This window comes from Ranitomeya variabilis, chromosome 1, assembly GCF_051348905.1.
Source record: "Ranitomeya variabilis isolate aRanVar5 chromosome 1, aRanVar5.hap1, whole genome shotgun sequence".
Lineage (NCBI taxonomy): Eukaryota > Metazoa > Chordata > Amphibia > Anura > Dendrobatidae > Ranitomeya > Ranitomeya variabilis.
In genome coordinates this window covers 450,873,587-450,892,404 of record NC_135232.1, presented here as the reverse complement: position 1 = coordinate 450,892,404, position 18,818 = coordinate 450,873,587, and the positions used below count along the sequence as shown (strand labels likewise).

The 18,818-nt window shown below is 38.1% G+C and overlaps 1 protein-coding gene across 1 annotated transcript in view; it reads right to left on the bottom strand.

Moving 5' to 3' along the window:
• The window catches only part of BNC2 (basonuclin zinc finger protein 2), an 880,369-nt gene extending 863,025 nt beyond the window's left edge, over positions 1-17,344 (bottom strand). The window contains exon 1 of the mRNA XM_077249966.1: positions 16,199-17,344. Within this exon, the coding sequence (XP_077106081.1) occupies positions 16,199-16,201 (3 nt within the window). The 5' untranslated portion in view covers positions 16,202-17,344. The remainder of the gene's footprint in view (positions 1-16,198) is intronic.
• Positions 17,345-18,818: the final 1,474 nt, after the last annotated feature.

Sequence of the window (18,818 nt, the reverse complement as noted above, 5' to 3'; positions counted from 1 at the left end):
CAGATTTTCCGAAGATGAGTGTTTTTTTCACTGACAGCAAGCAGTTATTTAAAAAAAAACATGAAAATGATTGCAATCTAGATGAGAAAGTTCCCTGGCTGTACCCTATACTTTATTTACGTAAAATAGGAACTACGATCCATGTGCAATTTGTCTCATACGACGTTCATTATAACTATGGCCATAAAGGCACATGTTGTGATTTAGTCAGCGCAGCTCTTACACTGAGAGCAAATCTTCTAAGTCTGCTGTGCAGCCCAAGCTTAAGGAAGTTTTGCTTTTATCGTGTAGTTAGGCTGTGTTTCGCAGACTTTGACTACAGCTGTTGTGCATTACTTTTATTCACTAGGACCATACTCTGCTCTACTGTAGAGAACTTTCAGTGCAGAAATGTTAAAAGCAAATAAACATACCTTATTTCATCAAGTAAATGCTTAAGAAGGCAAACAAGGAGTTATACTGGTGAGTGCTTTCCTTTTATTGCAAGTCCTCTACAACTTGTTAAGCTGCGCCGATGCTTTATGGTCATAATAAAGGGAACATTTAGGCGGTAATGCTAGCAGTGCATTGTAGATAAAAAACACAATGGTGAAATGACAAGATAGCCAATAATGGTTTTGGGACAGCTGTATAAATGATGAATGCTACATATATTTGGTGTGATGATTTTTAAAGAAGAAAATGCTTTTGGTTTTATCTTTGTAGCTTTGCTTTCAAATGGCTCAGCTGAGAGTAGGCCTCATATTTTCTCACTTTTATATATCCTTAAAGGAGAGTCGCACTTCTTAGTTTCTTATCAACTTGAATCAGAAACTTGTGTGCTGTGTAATAAATAGCAAGATGGTGTCAGCGTTGTACACAGCAGCGCAATACATTTTATAGGAAATACACAGCGTGTTAGAATGCAATATTATATAATGTACAGCATACTGAATGTATATAGGGCAGGCTACCCATAGAGATGCTAAATGCTTAGGTTTATTATCAAAGGAAAGATGAATTAACTGCTACTGGCGGCATTTATTTCCCAACAAAGGTTCAGGAATGTAAAAATCCAACATGTCCAATTCTTACGTTTTATTTTAAAATCCGAAACAATAGACCAACTCAGTGTACTTTTATATTAAAATACCTAATGTACACATTACTAAATACACCACATGGATAAAAGTACCAAAATACAGCAGCTGAATGTTCTTGGGATCTAATTAAAAAAGCAGGAGAACCATATTCAAGCATATACAAATAATATACATGACATACAGACGGGTATGTATCTCACTCTCTAGTAAAATAATAGCCTATGTTATTACTGTTGCAGAATTCAGCTTTCGGACTTAGACATTGTGGGAAAATAAACAGTTTCACAAAGGACATACAACAACCATTATCTGCATCATAATAAATCTGGAGTTTAAAAAGAGAGACTGACACAAGCAAACCAGAGTGGTCATCACATAGAATAGTGTTAAAGAATTCAGAGCCATTTGCTGTCTTCTCAATGTAGGCCCTCAACAGTATAAGCCTGCTGCTGTTGTAGACAACAATTCTTACTCTATGGGTAGGGTCACATGTTTGTTTTCTCTCAATCTGAGAAAAACAGGCCAATTATTCTGCTCAGACTCTGATCAGAGTTTGATCAGAGTGGAAACACTTTTTCTAGGACATGTAGAGAAAAAAAAACCAGTTTCTTCCATTCTGTCAGAACATGAAAATACGATAGCACTCGGTTATTATCTAAGTGCGGTCCGATGTTCTTCACAGACCCACAAACTTGCATTGCCGCTTTGGATCAAAATTGCTTCAGCAAGGCTGGAATTGGGCAGGTTGTTCTTTGTGAAGGACTATGAATCAAGCTGCATACAAGGTTATGCAAGGACCAGTTTTTCCAGCAGGACAATGCGCCATGCCATACAGCTTGGTCAATCAAGGTGTGGATGAAGGACCACCACATCAAATTCCTGTCATGGGCAGCCCAATGTCCAGACCTGAACCCCAGTGAAAACCTATGGAATGTAATCAAGAGGAAGATGGATAGTCACAAGCCATCAAAGAAGAACTGCTTAAATGTTTGTACCAGGAGTGGCATAAGGTCACCCAAAAGCAGTGTGAAAGACTGGTGGAAAGCATGCCAAGACGCATGAAAGCTGTGAATAAAAATCATGGTTATTCCACAAAATATTGATTTCTGAACTCTTCTTGAGTTAAAACATTACTATCGTTGTTTCTAAATGATTATGAACTTGTTTTTTTTTTATTATTTGAGGTCTGCAAGCACTGCATTTTTTTGTTATTTTGACCATTTCTCAGTTTCAGAAAATAAATACAAAATGTATTGCTTGGAACTTGGGAGACATGTTGTCAGTAGTTTATAGAATAAAAGGACAATTTACATTTTACTCAAAAATTTACCTATATAATCGTCTAAGGTCCACTTCTGTCTGTTTGTCTGTCTGTCTTTTTGTCTGTCACGGAAATCCCACATCGCTGATTGGTCGCGGCCGGCTGGGCATGACCAATCAGTGACAGGCACAGACTGGCCTGTCTATCTATCTATCTATCTATCTATCTATCTATCTATCTATCTATCTGTTCATTTTTTTGTGTACATCAGTAGGGCATAGGGATTTGTGAAACTCTGTATTTTACAGCTGGGTCCAGAAGTATTTGGACAATGAAAGAATTTTCATAACTTATCCTTTATACACCTGTTAGAAAATGTTACAATTTAAAAAATATTTGGTAAGTATTGGCGTGTGATCATACAGGGGGTGATAACCGCTGTATTAAGGGGGTGTGCCAAACCATTGTACCCTAATCTGACCACCAGATAATACATAGCTAACGTAACTACTTTGTGCACTGTAACATTGAGCATCTTGTCTCATCGATAATATCCTGGCTAGCATTATTCACATGTCTATTATTCTTGATTTAGAACATTTCGGGCTTGCTACACTAAAGAAAATTAGTTATTCATAAAATTGTAAAATTCTACCTAAATATTTTTACATGTTTTCTCCCACATGTAATATGAAAATGAGGACACTATGTTGCAGAATAGAAGAAAAATGAAGTTTCCGGAATTAGCTAAGTGTATTTCAGTATGTAAGTCTCTAAGCAACAAGGAGAAACAATATCAACTCCCTCATTTACAGAGCTCTATAATGTAACCAGAATCAAAGATTGATACTTACAAGCGCGCACAGACAAGAGTGTTTCTTTGAAAGTACTAAATTCAATTACAACTGAATTTGACATAGGTTCCAATGTCTAACAAGTACAGCCTGTTACTAGCTAGGTGCATAATAAGTACTATTGTACAGTGGGGAAAAGGGGAAATCCGCTAAGTTATTTAGGTGAATTTTGTGACTTCCCCACCAGCAAGTTTATATTACTTTCTCCATTTAGAAGCAGTGCGTTAAAGCTTCACCTTGGACGGTGCCAGATACTGTTCAATTTTTCATAGTTCGCTTTTGGTTATACTATTATGCTATCATTTCTTTGGCATATTGAAAGGTTCACATTTCACTTTTCTGACATACATTCAGCAATATATATAGAGTTGTTATTCTAGGAGAAATTTATGTTGGCTATAAGGGTTGGAAATAATACAGATGTGTAGATTCACCCAGAGCAAATGTGAAACGGCGATCAGCTTGGAATACTTGCTAAAATAAAGTTTTTGTCAAAATATTAATTGGGAGTCCTCAATGTTTGATACATTTTTATGAATAATTAAAAAGATGATGATAATAACAAGCTTTCGAGACCATTTAGGCCACTGGACATGAAGGGTTTTTACTGTTTTTACCAGTCTTCATAGCGACATCAAATTGACCTGGTAAAGTGACTCTCCAGCTCAATATGATTATGGTGACACCAAAGTTGTATAGTATTTTTATTATTTTCTCAGCTTAAAAACTTCTGCACTTTGCAAACAAAAATTTGTTTTGTAATTTTCTGAGACCCATACCTTTCATAATTTTCCTTTAATTAAGGGGTATGGATTCTTGTTTTTTGCATCTATAGTTTTTAATGGTACCATTTTCAGATACACATTATGTTTGGAACGCTTTTTATTGTATTTTTTGGAGATGGTATGGATTGGCAACTAATATTAATTTTGGTGTTTCGATTTTCTTTTTCCTAAAATGGTTAAATAATCTTAGATTTACATGAGTTGGACTTTAGCTTATTCAAATACCAAACAAATATGCTTATTTTTTTAATTGATTTATTTTTAAACTATTGAAATAAGTGGTTATTCGATTTTTTATGGTTTTTTTGGCTTGTTCTTATATTTTTTAAACTTGAATTTTACTACATTTTACTTTATTTATTAGTCCTCATAGGAGACTTACACCTGCATTTGTTTGATCGCTTTCTCCCCTATTTCAATATTACAGTATATAGCATTGATCAAGGGCTTTAAAGAACTTGACTTCCTCCTGATAGAGATAGAACTTTATCTTTCTACTATGCTATAACTGGTATCTCAGAGAAAATGGATCTGTCATCATCATGTGTTGATGCATGAGGTGTCACATGATTCTCATACACTGTACATATCATTCTCAGATTTGTATCAATTATATCTAGTGGATTGTAAAATTGACACACATTTCAGAGGAATACGGAGAAATCACATCAAATAAGTAGAGTTGAATATTGTGATTTACGTAGTGGCTAACAAGTCACTGGATTTGGAATAACATCTTAATAAATCTGCAGTGAAAACTTAGTGTAATCTTATGTATTTCTTGTCCATAATGTACAATGTATATATATTAGAGATACTGTATGTAGTTTGACTTGCGGTACTCCGATCCATTGGCCATGTCAGTAGTGTTTGGCCATTGGAGATGAAGCTCGCCAATCTCTTACTTTCCAGTACCCCCTGCATGGATTTTGATTAGCAGGACTGGTGCATCGTCATCAGTATATCCCAGTGCAATGGCACAGGGATCCCGGAAGGTAAGAGCCTCTCATCCAACTAACAGAGACTACTATCAGAGGATCGGAGCCCTGTGAATTGATCTGCTCATCTTTAATATATTATAATCTATTTAAAAAGTTCTACCATGTCCCATAAACTTAATCTTTGCAGTTCATTCAAAGGTGTCCTTAGCCATTTGTTACTTTTTTTAAGGGCTCGTTTCATTATTTGCAATGATGACATATTGACAGGATATATGATAAATGTATCATAGATGCAGCACCCAAAGCAGGAACCAGGATTTATCTGGAAAATGAGTTCCTCTCTTGTGCCGCAAGACGGGAGATTCTTCTAGACATGCGTAATAGTTCTATTGGTGTTTTTTAGCATTACATCAACTTGTCTTTTTTTTACATATTTTTTGGCATCTTCTAGTCACAGTGCATACCAAAGCCTTACAGAATACGAACTGTAGAGAAAACTTTATATAATGAACTATTAAATAGCAACTTTCCTTAACTTTAACTGCTTCTTGACATGTGACGTTCTGTAAATGTACATCACACTTCAGGTAACTGCAACGGTATATGCCATTAAGTATAGCAATTAAAAAAAGCTTTTCATGGTGGCCAGGGACCTATTAAAGGCCCACATAACCGCCTTTTTTGTATTACCTTCCTAAGAATACTACTTTTACAATAAATGACCATATTTCTGTATTAGTCTATTGTACCTTCAATTAATCAGATTCAAATGGCTCTTATTCTGCCACTTTGTCTCCCTCCCTAAAAAAAGAATTGAATCAAAGAAGTACTCAAAAAGTCATAAACACCCAAAGATGGTACAAATAAAACTAAAGCTAGCCCAGAAAAAAAACAAGCCTTCACATACTTCCATTGGCAAAAAATGCAATATGGGTTATGGGTCAGAGAATATAGCAATATACAATTTTATTTATAAAGTTTTTCATTTTGTAAAAGTAGTGAATCATAAAAAAATCTGGTATTGCCATAATCATACTGACCCACCGAATAAGCTTAAAATGTTTTTAAGGCCGGGGTCACACTTGCGAATGCAATGCGAGAAACTCGCGCATTAATACCCGGCACTGCCGCCGGCACTTGGGACTAGAGTGTGCGGCTGCATGTATTTCTATGCAGCTGAACATTCCAGTCCCGAGTACCAGCAGTGCCGAGTATTGATGCGAGAGACTTGTGTGAATTTCTCGCATTGCACTCGCAACTGTTACACCGGCCTTACTATAAATTACGTACAAATTCTAGCAAATGGCACAAGTATATTTTTTTCCATTCTCCTTTCCCACTTCATTTTTCAGTACAATATATGGTAAGCTATAACTCTTTTTAAAAAAAACAAAAAAAAAACAGGCTCTCATATGGCTGTGCACACACAAAAATAAAAAAAAGTTATGGCTCTTGGAAGATGGGGATAAAATAACATCAGAAAAAAAAACCTAAATTAAAATAATAACCAATGCTGGAAGGGACTACACATCCATTGCACGCTGTTTTCAATTAAACTGTAATTTATCTTTGATACCATTGTTCTTGTTGACAACTTGTGTTTTTTGTTTGCTTGTTTTGCTTTTTATACAAAGTCATATCTTTTTTCAGTAGCATTTTTGTTTTGTAGTGACACTCAATTATAAAAATGGGCATTAGGCTATGTCTCCACGTTCAGGATGGCCGGCGGTATCGCCGCAGCGGCGAAGCCGCTCGGCGCTAAGCCCCGCCCCCTTTCTGGGACGCGATCATGCCGGATGTGTTAACTCTTCACATCCGGGATGATCGCTCGCTCCCATAGGGCCCTGTGATATGCCTTGCGGGGACGCTGCGTCCCCGCAAGGTGTACGGACATGCTGCGATCTGAAAAGACGCGCAGCATGTCCGGAGTCGCAGGGCTGCCGCGTGCGGGTTTCCACGCATAGTGGAGACGGGATTTCATAAAATCCCCTCCACTATGCTGGAACATCTGGACGCTGCTTGTTTGACGCTGCAGCTCTGCGCAGCGTCAAACAAGCAGCGTTTCCTGACCGTGGAAACATACCCTAACACAGCCAAATTGCCAATGTGAATAGGGCTCAATGTTAATATATCAAAATACACCATTGGAATTGGATTTTCAAGAAATGAACTTAAAACAGTTGAAAAATTAGTTTTCAAATAATTTTTAGAAGTTCTATTCTTTTTTTTCCTAAAATTATGATAAGTATGAGCACAAGTGGGAAGAGAGAAACCCCTTTCTCCCTTATGTAAGATTGTAAGCTCTTGAGAGTGTGAATTGTTGTGTTCCTCTGTAGTTTCTGATGTTTTCTGTGCATGTTCTCTCTGAATTGTATTGGGCGGCGGAATATGTTGGTGCTATAGAGATATAATTGTTATTAATTATTATTAGTACTATGTATGAAGAATGACATAGAACGCAATGTAAGCTATTATCAGTAGGTCAAGGCCAGACTCGAATCATGCACTTAGTTTTGCTTTCTTCATTGATGGCCTCATCTAAACTGTCTTGCAGGTGGAGAAAAAAATAACGTCATATACAAGAGAATAAACATGAGATCAAGGCTTTTATAGTCATTATATCACTGATTAACGTTAACCATAGACATTACTGGGTGGTATTTTAATTCGATGATCATATCTTCGCACTTAGCGGGATTGAGGCATATTTTAGCACAGTGAAATAAAGCATGATTCTTGAGGTTTCATTTGATTTAAAAAAAAAGTGATATTGAGAGCAGGATGCAATTTATTATTCAGAAGCCGTACTCTTCCTCACAGTTCTTAAAACTCTTGAGGACCTGTGAGTGATAAACAAAAAGCCTTGTATTGGGCTCTTGGAAATACGACAGCAGAATTATTTGCTGTCTCTGCATCTGGTTGAAAGAATTTGTACAATTCATTCAGAATTTGTATCGCAAAAACATTCTCCCGTTGCCAGACTGTCCTTGACTCTGCAAAAGCAATCTGTTTTCGTAATGAACAGCAACTAAATTGCCATCGTACATAGATTTAACCCCTTTGCCAAATGTAGGAGAGGTTATCTTCAACAGCGTATAAGCAATGAAATGAGCTGACGACATGCATATTATATATCCAAACCTAAGGAAAACACTCCACAATAGAGGACAAATGGCATTTTCATGCTGCAGTTTTGCAAATAAGTCATCCGAGTTCATGTAAGCACAGAATTTGTTTCAAGTGAACGGGACAAAGCTGCCACCCCAAGTATAGTTGCTACGAAAAAGTATGGCAAGAGCAACGCAAACCAGTATAAATCCTGATATAAAAAAATGAAGGGGCTGCAGTGCCTGTCCATGTGTCGTGACTTCTCAAATAGACCCCAGCAAATCTAATATTGATGACTTATCCTTGGGATAAGTAGTCTGTGAGCTCATACTGTACAACAAACTGAGGTTTTATTTATACACATTCATACAGAATCTGTCAGAACAAAAAGTTATCCCCTTGAAAAAGCAGATTGCGAAACACAAATTGGGGTGTGGTCATTTACATGTGAGGCTTCGGTAATTATTGTATATTACCCTCATTTTGTCTATTATATTTACTCTGCTACATCCACTCCAGGATTTAATATCGGTTTTCACACCATTTTTTGATCAAATTACTATACGGAACTATGTATTATTTCTACATGTAGCGGTATATTATTGTATATTAAGAGACCACCACATGAAATCCCTGTCATGGGCAGCCCAATCTCCAGACCTGAACCCCATTGAAAACCTCTGGAATGTAATCAAGAGGATGATGGATAGTCACAAGCCATCAAACAAAGAAGAACTGCTTACATTTTTGCGCCAGGAGCAGTGTGAAAGACTGGTGGAAAGCATGCCAAGACACATGAAATCTGTGATTAACAATCATGGTTATTCCACAAAATATTGATTTCTGAACTCTTCCTGAGTTACAACATTAGTATTGTTGTTTCTAAATGATTATGAATTTGTTGTCTTTGCATTATTTGAGATCTGAAAGCACTGGGTTTTTTTTTTTTTAATTTTGACCTTTTCTCCTTTTCAGAAAAAAAATCCAAAATGTATTACTTGGAAATTCAGAAGACATGTTGTCAGACGTTTATAGAATAAAAGAACAATTTACATGTTACTCAAAAATATACCTAAAAATATAAGAGAAAAATCAGACAAACTGAACATTTTGAAGTGGTCTCTTAATTTTTGCCAGAGCTGTATATCATGTATCTATCTTGTATACTTATTTTATTATTATCATCCTCTTAATATGTTCAATAACTAACAAGCTTTATGAATTGAAGTGTTGTATATTATTTTGTAGGATTTATAGAACAAAAAGTTAGTGGCAATGTCTGTTGCGTGCCATATTATGGAAGCATTGCTCCTCGAGAATATCGTTTCTAGCAGAGACCAGGAGGGGCAATATCAATTTGTGACATTGCCACCTACTGGCCTCTGTAATTGTCACACACTGAGGAGATTTCTGGCTCCGACTTCCTCCTGTTTTGTCACTCACTGCCGATGTCCTGATCAGCCGGAGGGTGAGGGGGAGAGAAGACAGAGGGGGTGACAGTGCTGGAGGCGGCACCCAGCTCTGCACAGGAGCAATGCTCAGGACTTTGTGCATCGGGTCTCCTGCACTGTGCGCTCCCACTGCCGCCCTGCAGGTGGCGCCGCCTGAGATAACAAGCTCAAGTTGCCTCATTATAGGTGCACCCCTGGCAGAGAGGATGGCATCTCATGGAAGAACCATATGGTGGCATAAAAATTGGCAATAAATTTGTAATGCTTAGCTTTGTTAATTGGGTGAGAACTAAGCATAAATCTTTGGGCTGTTCACTTCAGTCAAGTTATTAAAAAGTTATTCTTCCATATCTGAACTATATTCCCATGATTCTGAGTAATATTGTCTATCTGCTATTACACTGGAGTTGTCACTCAGCAATTATGGCAAGTCAGTCATAAATCAGATTTAAAAACAGGTATACATTTCCGATGATTTCTATGATGTTGTCTTTTTATTTTATTTCCCTTTCTTTTTGTCCACCTACTAAATAAAAGACATTGAGCCAATGGATGTGACACTGTGTGTGAAGTTTCTGCTGGTATGTAACAGACTGCCGCTGTGTTGGTGTATTCTATATTGAGCATCAAAAATAGAACATAGAAGCAAATAGCCAAAAAATACAAAATTTTATTGGAAACAATGTAAAAACAACTCATTAAGAATAGATTAGATAATTTAAAAAGTTTAAAAAGTGTGGATAAGACTATACAAAAAAGACCAAACCACTTAGCAAGGCAATGAATTTATGCTGGTAAGGAAATACATGGTTTTAATATAAATAGATATACAGTAAGTCATAGTAAGGGTTATTAAGTGAGAAGAAAAAGGTAGTGAGAGCCAAAAGAAGGCTTCTCAAAATGTTGCTTAAACCCTAAAAAAATTAGAATAAAAAACAGTATGCAAGATGGCAGTTGTTCACAAATATGTATATATTCACAAGTGAAAAATCCACAATAGAGGGGCCTTTAGGAAAATCCAATAATGTGAACCATATCGAAGATAAAGGAGGTTTGCAAAGAGTAGGAGACCAAGTGGCCACCACCACTCGCAGGTAATGATTCAGCATGCCTTCTTGCAATGTTTGATCTATCCCCTTAATTGGGCCACTCCATATCGGGTCTGCATTACCATTTAGGATATATTATTTATTTATTTATTTACTGGGCCACTTGGTCTCCTACTCTTTGCAAACCTCCTTTATCTGCGATATGGTTCACATTATTGGATTTTCCTAAAGGCCCCTCTATTGTGGATTTTTCACTTGTGAATATATACATATTTGTGAACAACTGCCATCTTGCATACTGTTTTTTATTCTAATTTTTTTAGGGTTTAAGCAACATTTTGAGAAGCCTTCTTTTGGCTCTCACTACCTTTTTCTTCTCACTTAATAACCCTTACTATGACTTACTGTATATCTATTTATATTAAAACCATGTATTTCCTTACCAGCATAAATTCATTGCCTTGCTAAGTGGTTTGGTCTTTTTGTATAGTCTTATCCACACTTTTTAAATTTTTTAAATTATCTAATCTATTCTTAATGAGTTGTTTTTACATTGTTTCCAATAAAATTTTGTATTTTATGGCTATTTGCTTCTATGTTCTATTTTTGATGCTCATATTGGTTTTTGAAGCTTTGCCACTGATCTAGGCAGTCTTTTTGTTTTATGATGTATTCTATATTGGTTGATTCATTAAACAACATTTTCATCATTTTACAAAATATAAATGCAACAAACTATAGTAAACCTATACATGCCTGTGGACATCCTATGCATCCTGTTCCCGGGGATGGGCATATGACCACTGCAGTCACATGCCCATCCAGTGAAGTCACACACCCACTGTGGTGTCCAAAGCATAACCACCGCAGTCATGGATTGGCTGCAGCAGTCATATGTTCGAAACAGAGATTGGAGAGTACCATAGTTTAGTGTTAGGGATTGGATTGGACGTACAACTGGTGCAACCTGTACAGCTGCTCAGTGGCAGAAGTGGCATGGTCAAGGGTGGACATGTCATCAATGCAACCTGTGCAGCCACACAAAGGCGCAAGTGGTAAGGAGGCCATTTCCACCACCAAAGCAGGTGGGATTGTGCATTATGATGAGCAGAAGGTCTGCAAAGGGTGCATATATTGCTCTTGCACAGGGGCCCTCTTCTGTCAGTTGTTATGGTGGACCATTTCCACAGCCCAAACAGCATTCTGCTTTTTCCAAGGACACATTATTGGACCTCAAATGAGCCATACACTGTTATTTCATAGGGTGCCCTCTTCTGCCTTTGTCCACCACTGTTTAGGGACCACCTCCAGAGAACTGATGAAGGCAGCCAATGTTGGAATAGTGCTAGCTTCATTCCTTTATTCATGTTTCAATTAAATCACTACCTGAATATACATTCATCCTAAGCGGGTTTATGTGTAGTGTCATTTCAGGCACTTATAGTGCCACTGTGACTTTTTTGTACATATTACAATGTCATGGGACTAGTGGTGATGCGGTTTGTTCTTTTAACATGTTATTGTGGATTTTTGTCAATAAATGTTGTACTTATTATATACTGTATATATACAATCTTTCTATGATTTGGGTGTGCGCTTAATATGCATGGTTTCTTTTTCTCTTTCCTTGATCAACAGTCCTAAGCTTCGCATATGTACAGCTATCTGCAGATTTCCAGGGTCAAAATTGCTGACAGGTTGGGTTTAAAAGCAGTTAGTTAGTATTAGAAAAAATAGTTTTTATTTTTCCAGCATCATTCCTGTCTGTATGCTATTTGGTGTCGAAGCTTAGTTTTATATATTGCTATGTATAAGCAAAATTACTTTTAATATTATGTCTATTCATTGATATCCAAAAAAGTGCTACTTTTGAAAAGAAAAAAGTATAATAATAATATCTTCTGAAAATACATGCAAAAACATTAGCGATATATTCAGATTTGAGATGATGCAGGTAATAGAGCTCTTGCTTTCTTAATAATTTATACATTTATTACTTCATTCCTCCTTGGTTACCTTCATACAGTTACCAAATAGAGTATGTTCTCGGTAACCCAGTACAAGATACAGCATGCAGCTGGCACTTAACACGTCACCTCATCTCCACAAAAGCTTCATTGTTGACAAAACAGTGAATGTAGAAGAGTGCACACCTCAGTCGCGCCGCAGAAAATCTACGTTTAACCCTTATTCTGACACTCCATGCACAGCCCCGAAATGGGCATGACCGGTAGGCACTCTATGCTTTGTTTTACAACAGATACCTAGTTGTCTTGGTCATTGTCTCATGAGGATGTCTGTGAAAAAGAAAAAGATCAATTCACTAGGAAAGATCAAATAAGAAAACTGCAGGGACAGCACCAGGTCAGAGAGCGGGGGAACTCCGCAGACCTTCTCTTCTTTAACAAGTCTCTCTGGGGATTTTACAATGTACCTGTCCATAGGCTTATCGAGCTGCCTAAGCCTCCTGTGTTTTATTCCTCCAGGCCCAAGTGAATCACATTCTGCTGTTGACAAGTTCGAGAGGGACTAAGGAAGCAACATGAAAGAACGTTTTCTTTCTTGTTTTAAGCAAACATTTTTTTTTCTTCTCTTTCTTGAAAAGAGGACACAGAATTGACACGTGACATAGCAAGATGAAATGAGAAGTCCGGGATGGACTTGGAGAAAAGCAGATAAAAGTAATCAAATGACACTCCTGGAATGCAAATTGGCATTCTTCACTACAGCAATTGCACAACCATGAAACCTCTCTGACAGCAAGCAGGATTAGGTCAGAATGTTATGTAAAGCACAGAGAAAAGAGCCGAGCACGCTCATGAGCAGGCTTACCACTTTATACTATGACTTGTACCACTACTGCCTAGGAATTGATCATTTAGTGGCACTTTCAGAACAGACAAATACAATATTTCTTCACGTTAAGAGCGGCGGGGGTGTTTCTAAGTCCTAGGAGTTAAAATGTCACATATGGGCGTCAGATGAAAATGGTTTGTACACTTTTTCTATAGATACCTATACCTAATACTCACAAATTACTTTAAAAACATAACATTTTGTATCCAGATATAGTTATTTCTTGATTTCCTCTACTGATAGACTGAACTCTGCCTAGGAGGTGTTTTTCTTTTCAAACGGAGACACTGATTTTATTTGATGCATTTCTTGTACGTTGTTTATTTTCTGATTTATGTGCGAAATTTCAATAGCATAAAAAAATCTAATTAAAATGGCAACAACACAAATGTTAATTGAACACATAGATATATATTGCAATTTGTTTGCTTCACTAACCTGCACCTTCATTCTCGCAGTGGACGTTGCTGCCACCCTGGCTAATGTTTTCGACTTAAATTAAACATCCATCTCTGATATAACATTCCTTAACTAAATAAAGACTGGACCCTGGCATAACAAACTTGCTGAGCTATGTAAACTGTGAAAAACACTAGCAACGGCTTCTAATGGAACGAGTGACACAGTCTGTCTTCCTAGGGACACCATACATGAGGAATCTACAGGCAGGAAAGGGAGTTGGAGGGGATTGTGCAGGAATGCACTGAGGGTTTCTCTTTGTTCTTCAAGTTCACGTAATTTAGGTATACTGTATCAAAGAATATCACCACAGTAAATTCCAGACTTGAGACACTGTGATGTTTCCCTAGTATTCATTTCTACACGGAAAGTGGATAAACATCTAAATCCCCAAGCTGGGTATATTGTTTACAAAAATGAAATATTCCTAGCACTTTAGCTTCACAGAATGCTGTCGAGTACATTGGTGCGAGGTGTGAAACATGTAATAGAAAAAATACTCCAGTTACCACTCACTGTAGAAAGCAGCATATAGAGCACATAGGACTGTCTATAATGTCAGTGTTAGGCCACGGTCACACTAGCAGTATTTTACCTCAGTATTTGTAGCCAAAACCAGGAGGGAAAAAAATCAGAAGAAAAGTATAATCGAAACTCGTGACCACTTCTGTATTTATCACCCACTCCTGGTTTTAGCTTACAAATACTGAGGTAAAAAACTGACCAAATACTGAACATGTGAACTTGGCCTTAGAAGATACTCCATGTAATAACTACAGTATATACTTAAGCAGGAAAAGATTTTAAACATCTTGAGCATTTGCACGCTTTGCTGTCACTTTAGCCACTGGCGCGTATGATGATTTTATGACATCTATTGTCCTTCAAGTTTACAACAGCTTAGCTCTGGGGTTAAATGAAATCAATCATAAATCTGAATCTACTATCAAATCCACTTTTATTTCTGTCTGTAAGGGCAGCTCCCCAATCCTTTATTTCTCTATGTTTTGTTGCTAGCATTTTTGACAGACCTATCTCCCACACTTTATCCGGCCCTTTGATCACTGCAACAAGACATGTCACATTAAGAAGAGCACAGAAGGTCAGAGACACACACAAAAAATCTTTGCACTATGTCTGGCCATTGCTACTTCGGAGAAGTGTGAGAGGAACCCATCCTCCATCCCAGCCTCCTGCTGCATTCTACACGAAGAAGCAAGGATAGAGGGCTTTATAGTGGGTCAATAGTGCAAACATGGCACCAAAAAATGAATTCCAGCATTAAAAAGTAATCGCTATGATTCTATTACTCCAAATCAAGAATTTTGTAGCAAGGGTCAATACACAAATTACTTATTACTATTGTATCAATGATAAAATTCTGTGGACCATAGTAAAATATCTTATACTTGTTTGATATTACTGTTTGAATATTCATATATTACTTATTCCGGAAAAAAATCTTCTACTCTATGGGAGACCCTGATAGCACACATGATCTGCACTGACAGGACACTTTGTAAACTGTGCTGCCACTTGCCGGCTTGTGCATGAAACTTAAGAAGCCAAAACATGTAGCAAAGTAAACTAAATAGCCTAATATGCTATGAGAAAGAAGAACAGTCTATGCATACTTCCTTCCATTCATATCGCATCGATTATCTATCTATCTATCTATCTATCTATCTATCTATCTATCTATCTATCTATCTCATTTAATATCTATCAATCTTTCTATTATCTATCCATCTCATATCTATCATCTATCTATCTATTTAATATCTATCTATGTGCCTCACATTTATGTACCTCTCATGTCTATTTATTATCTCATATCTATCTATCTATCTATCTATCTATCTATCTATCTATCTATCTATCTATCTATCTATCCCGTATCTATCTATCTATCCATATATCTATCTATCTCATATCTGTATCTATCTAATAGCTATCATCTATCTATCTCATAGATATATATATCTAATATACTCTAATATATATTTATCTATCTCTCTCTGTCACTGCCAATTGTGTTTACATTTTATCATCCCTCTACTTTATTTCACCACTTTGTATAAAGACATCCTATTTATCCTCCTATTTATTGCAATCTATCTTCCATTCCGTAAATAAATAACAGACAATTGTATTGAAAAAGGACCATCCTCCTGCACTCCACAGTGGCAGTGTCCCAGCCCCAGGAGCTAACGCTCAGTAACCCAGTGCTACACATCTTACATACTAGTAAACACATAGACTACTTGGTAACTCTCTCCACTGAGTACTTGTGTGCAGGCAGACAAGTTAGTAATACTTTGCCCAAGGTATCACCCTGAGGCAGTAGCTTACCATGACTGCATGCTCCTGTGACTTTCTCTGAACTTCTGTGTGACTTCGTCCCAGAAGCTGTGGCTGGAACACTTTGTCAGTGTCTGTCCCAACTTTTCTCCTGTCAATAAACTCTCAGATCCTCTCTTGCTTTCCAGGCAAGCTTGCCATTTCAGGTACAGTATGTGGTCATTTACTATTACTTGGGATAGGCAGGCAGGCAAGGGTTACCTCTACCCAAAAAGAAAGTTGAAGAAAAGCTGAAGACATCCAACTGCAGAGGGAGAGGGGAGTATGTAAGAGATGGGCGGAAAGCAAAGCAATTCCCGCTGCCTGTGGATTTACTCTACCTAGTGTGACTTAAAAAGGATCTGCAGCACATCACTCTGGACACTTTCCTGCAGTGGAGGAAGAGTTGATGTTGTGCACTCATACACTGTATTACTATGACTTAGTAGGACTAGGAAAGTTGCTTCCTTAGTTATGATTTTGGGAGGAGCTGCTGACACTAGGGGACAATAGTGGGATATTGAGGCTTTCAGTCTGTCTCCATGCTGATCACTCATACAGACAAACTGACCCTTTGCTGAGTCTGAATCCTCCTTATCAGCAAAGCTAGTCCAGACACTGCTCCCTACACAAGGGCGGGAGGAGGGACAGAAGCTCCAGAACATTGACAGTACAAAGAAAGAAATGTTGGTTGCCTCCAAACTTGGCTACTCAGGTTTTGGTTCTGCCGTCTGTGGCTTCTCCTCAGCCCCTGGGTCTCTCTTGTGTGCGAATGTGGTTTTTTCAGGAATTTGTTTTTTGTTTTGTTTTTTTCTGTTTTATGCTTTTCTATTTCCTCAGCCTCAGCTGTCACAGTGTAAGTTTGCATGGTAAAGAGTCACATCTGTGTGTGACACTGAGCCAACCAAACTAACCCTGCCCTGGAGACACAAGAAAAATACAGAGGAGTTCTGAATCACAATCTTCTGTATCATGTACTTGTATTAGCAATATGCTCACACACCCTAAGCCGACACTACACTAAGAAAGAAGCAATTACAGCGAACGATAACAATGATGTAATAATAAACTTCTTATTGCGACACGTTTACAGATTACCCAATAGATAGAAATATTGTTCTGCATAAAATTAATTTATTTACCCATACAGGTTTCTTCTACCAGTTTTAGAGAGGATGAGGCTTTGAACGAAAAAATAAAAAGTAGTTGCGATTGCAGCCAGGTATGTTTTATTGTGAAATGCTGCAGGATTTCTGGGAAACCCTGGTTTGAGAAGCCATGGGGACCATACATGACTAGGCTGATGTTGTCCATGGCCTGTGTCACCCCACCCTACTCCAGTTGACTGTCAGGTCTCTCCCATATGCGTACTGTACCTAAGGAGAGATTAGTCGATCAGCTAGAGCAAAGTATGGAGAAGCAGGCCATGGACAACATCAGGCTAGTCATGTCTAGTTCCCGACCGGCTTCTCAAACCAAACACCATGGCATTTTTTACGAAAACATAATTAGCTAACTGGCTATAAGCGCAAAGCCAAACTCTGATTCATGCTGCCTGTGGTTCAGACAGCATGAATCTAATGAAAGGGTTACTTTAAGTCTGATTTAGTCCGGTGGACGTGGCTTCGGTTCACTCACTCACTCCACCCCTCACCTCGGCTGCTGCACGCAGTCCTTGACATGGATGACGCAGATTGCTATGAGATATCACGCCCATGCAGTCAAATGGTTTCTCATGCGTGTGCTGTATCTTTGCCCAACTGCAAAGCTAAGCCAAAAAGCAGAAGTGCACACGCACGAGAAACCATTTGACTGCGCGGGAGCAATATCTCACAGCGATCTGCATCATCCACGTCAAGGACTGCGTGCAGCAGCCGAGGAGAGGGGTGGAGTGAGTGAACCGAGGCCACGCCCATCGGACCGGACGACCCTATTAGCATACATCACAGGAGAAATATAAAAGGTTTTTATGGGTTGATACATGGGGAGTCAAGGGGTTACATAAGTATTTAGGGAATGCATAGCTGACACTGAATAAAATGATATTTTTAGCTGGTAGGACAGAAAAGTGGTGACAGGTTCCCTTTAATAACTGTTCCCTGTGTATTTAGAGTTGGGTTCAAATCTATGACTAAGCAAAGTATAGATAATTTACAAATATTATTTCAATATGCTGTTCTTTTGACTGGCCCCTGAGTCACACACTACCAAAATGTAACTAAGTAAAAGTTTTTTATTATTCAGAAAACCCTTTCCCTAGTCATAGCTAAAGGGGTTGTCCACTACTAGGATTCCCAATTCTTGATCTAAATATTTGCCCCATTAAATTAAAAACACTTATACTCACGTCCCTGCCTGCACCATTCCAGTGGTGTCGGCACTCGCATTCTCTGGGCTCACTTGAGATCGTTAAGACACCAATAGCCCTGTGCCCAATCAGCGCTGACGTCACTGTGCCCACTTTTGGATGTATGGGTAATCAAGAGGAAGTGAGTGGACAGTCACAGCTCTCACTTCTTGTTGATTACTTATAAGTCCGAAGGTGGGGACAGTGACAGCATTGCTGATTGGTCGCAGGACTCATGTGTCATAACAAAAGCCCCGGGAATGCAAGTGCTGACACCACTGGAAC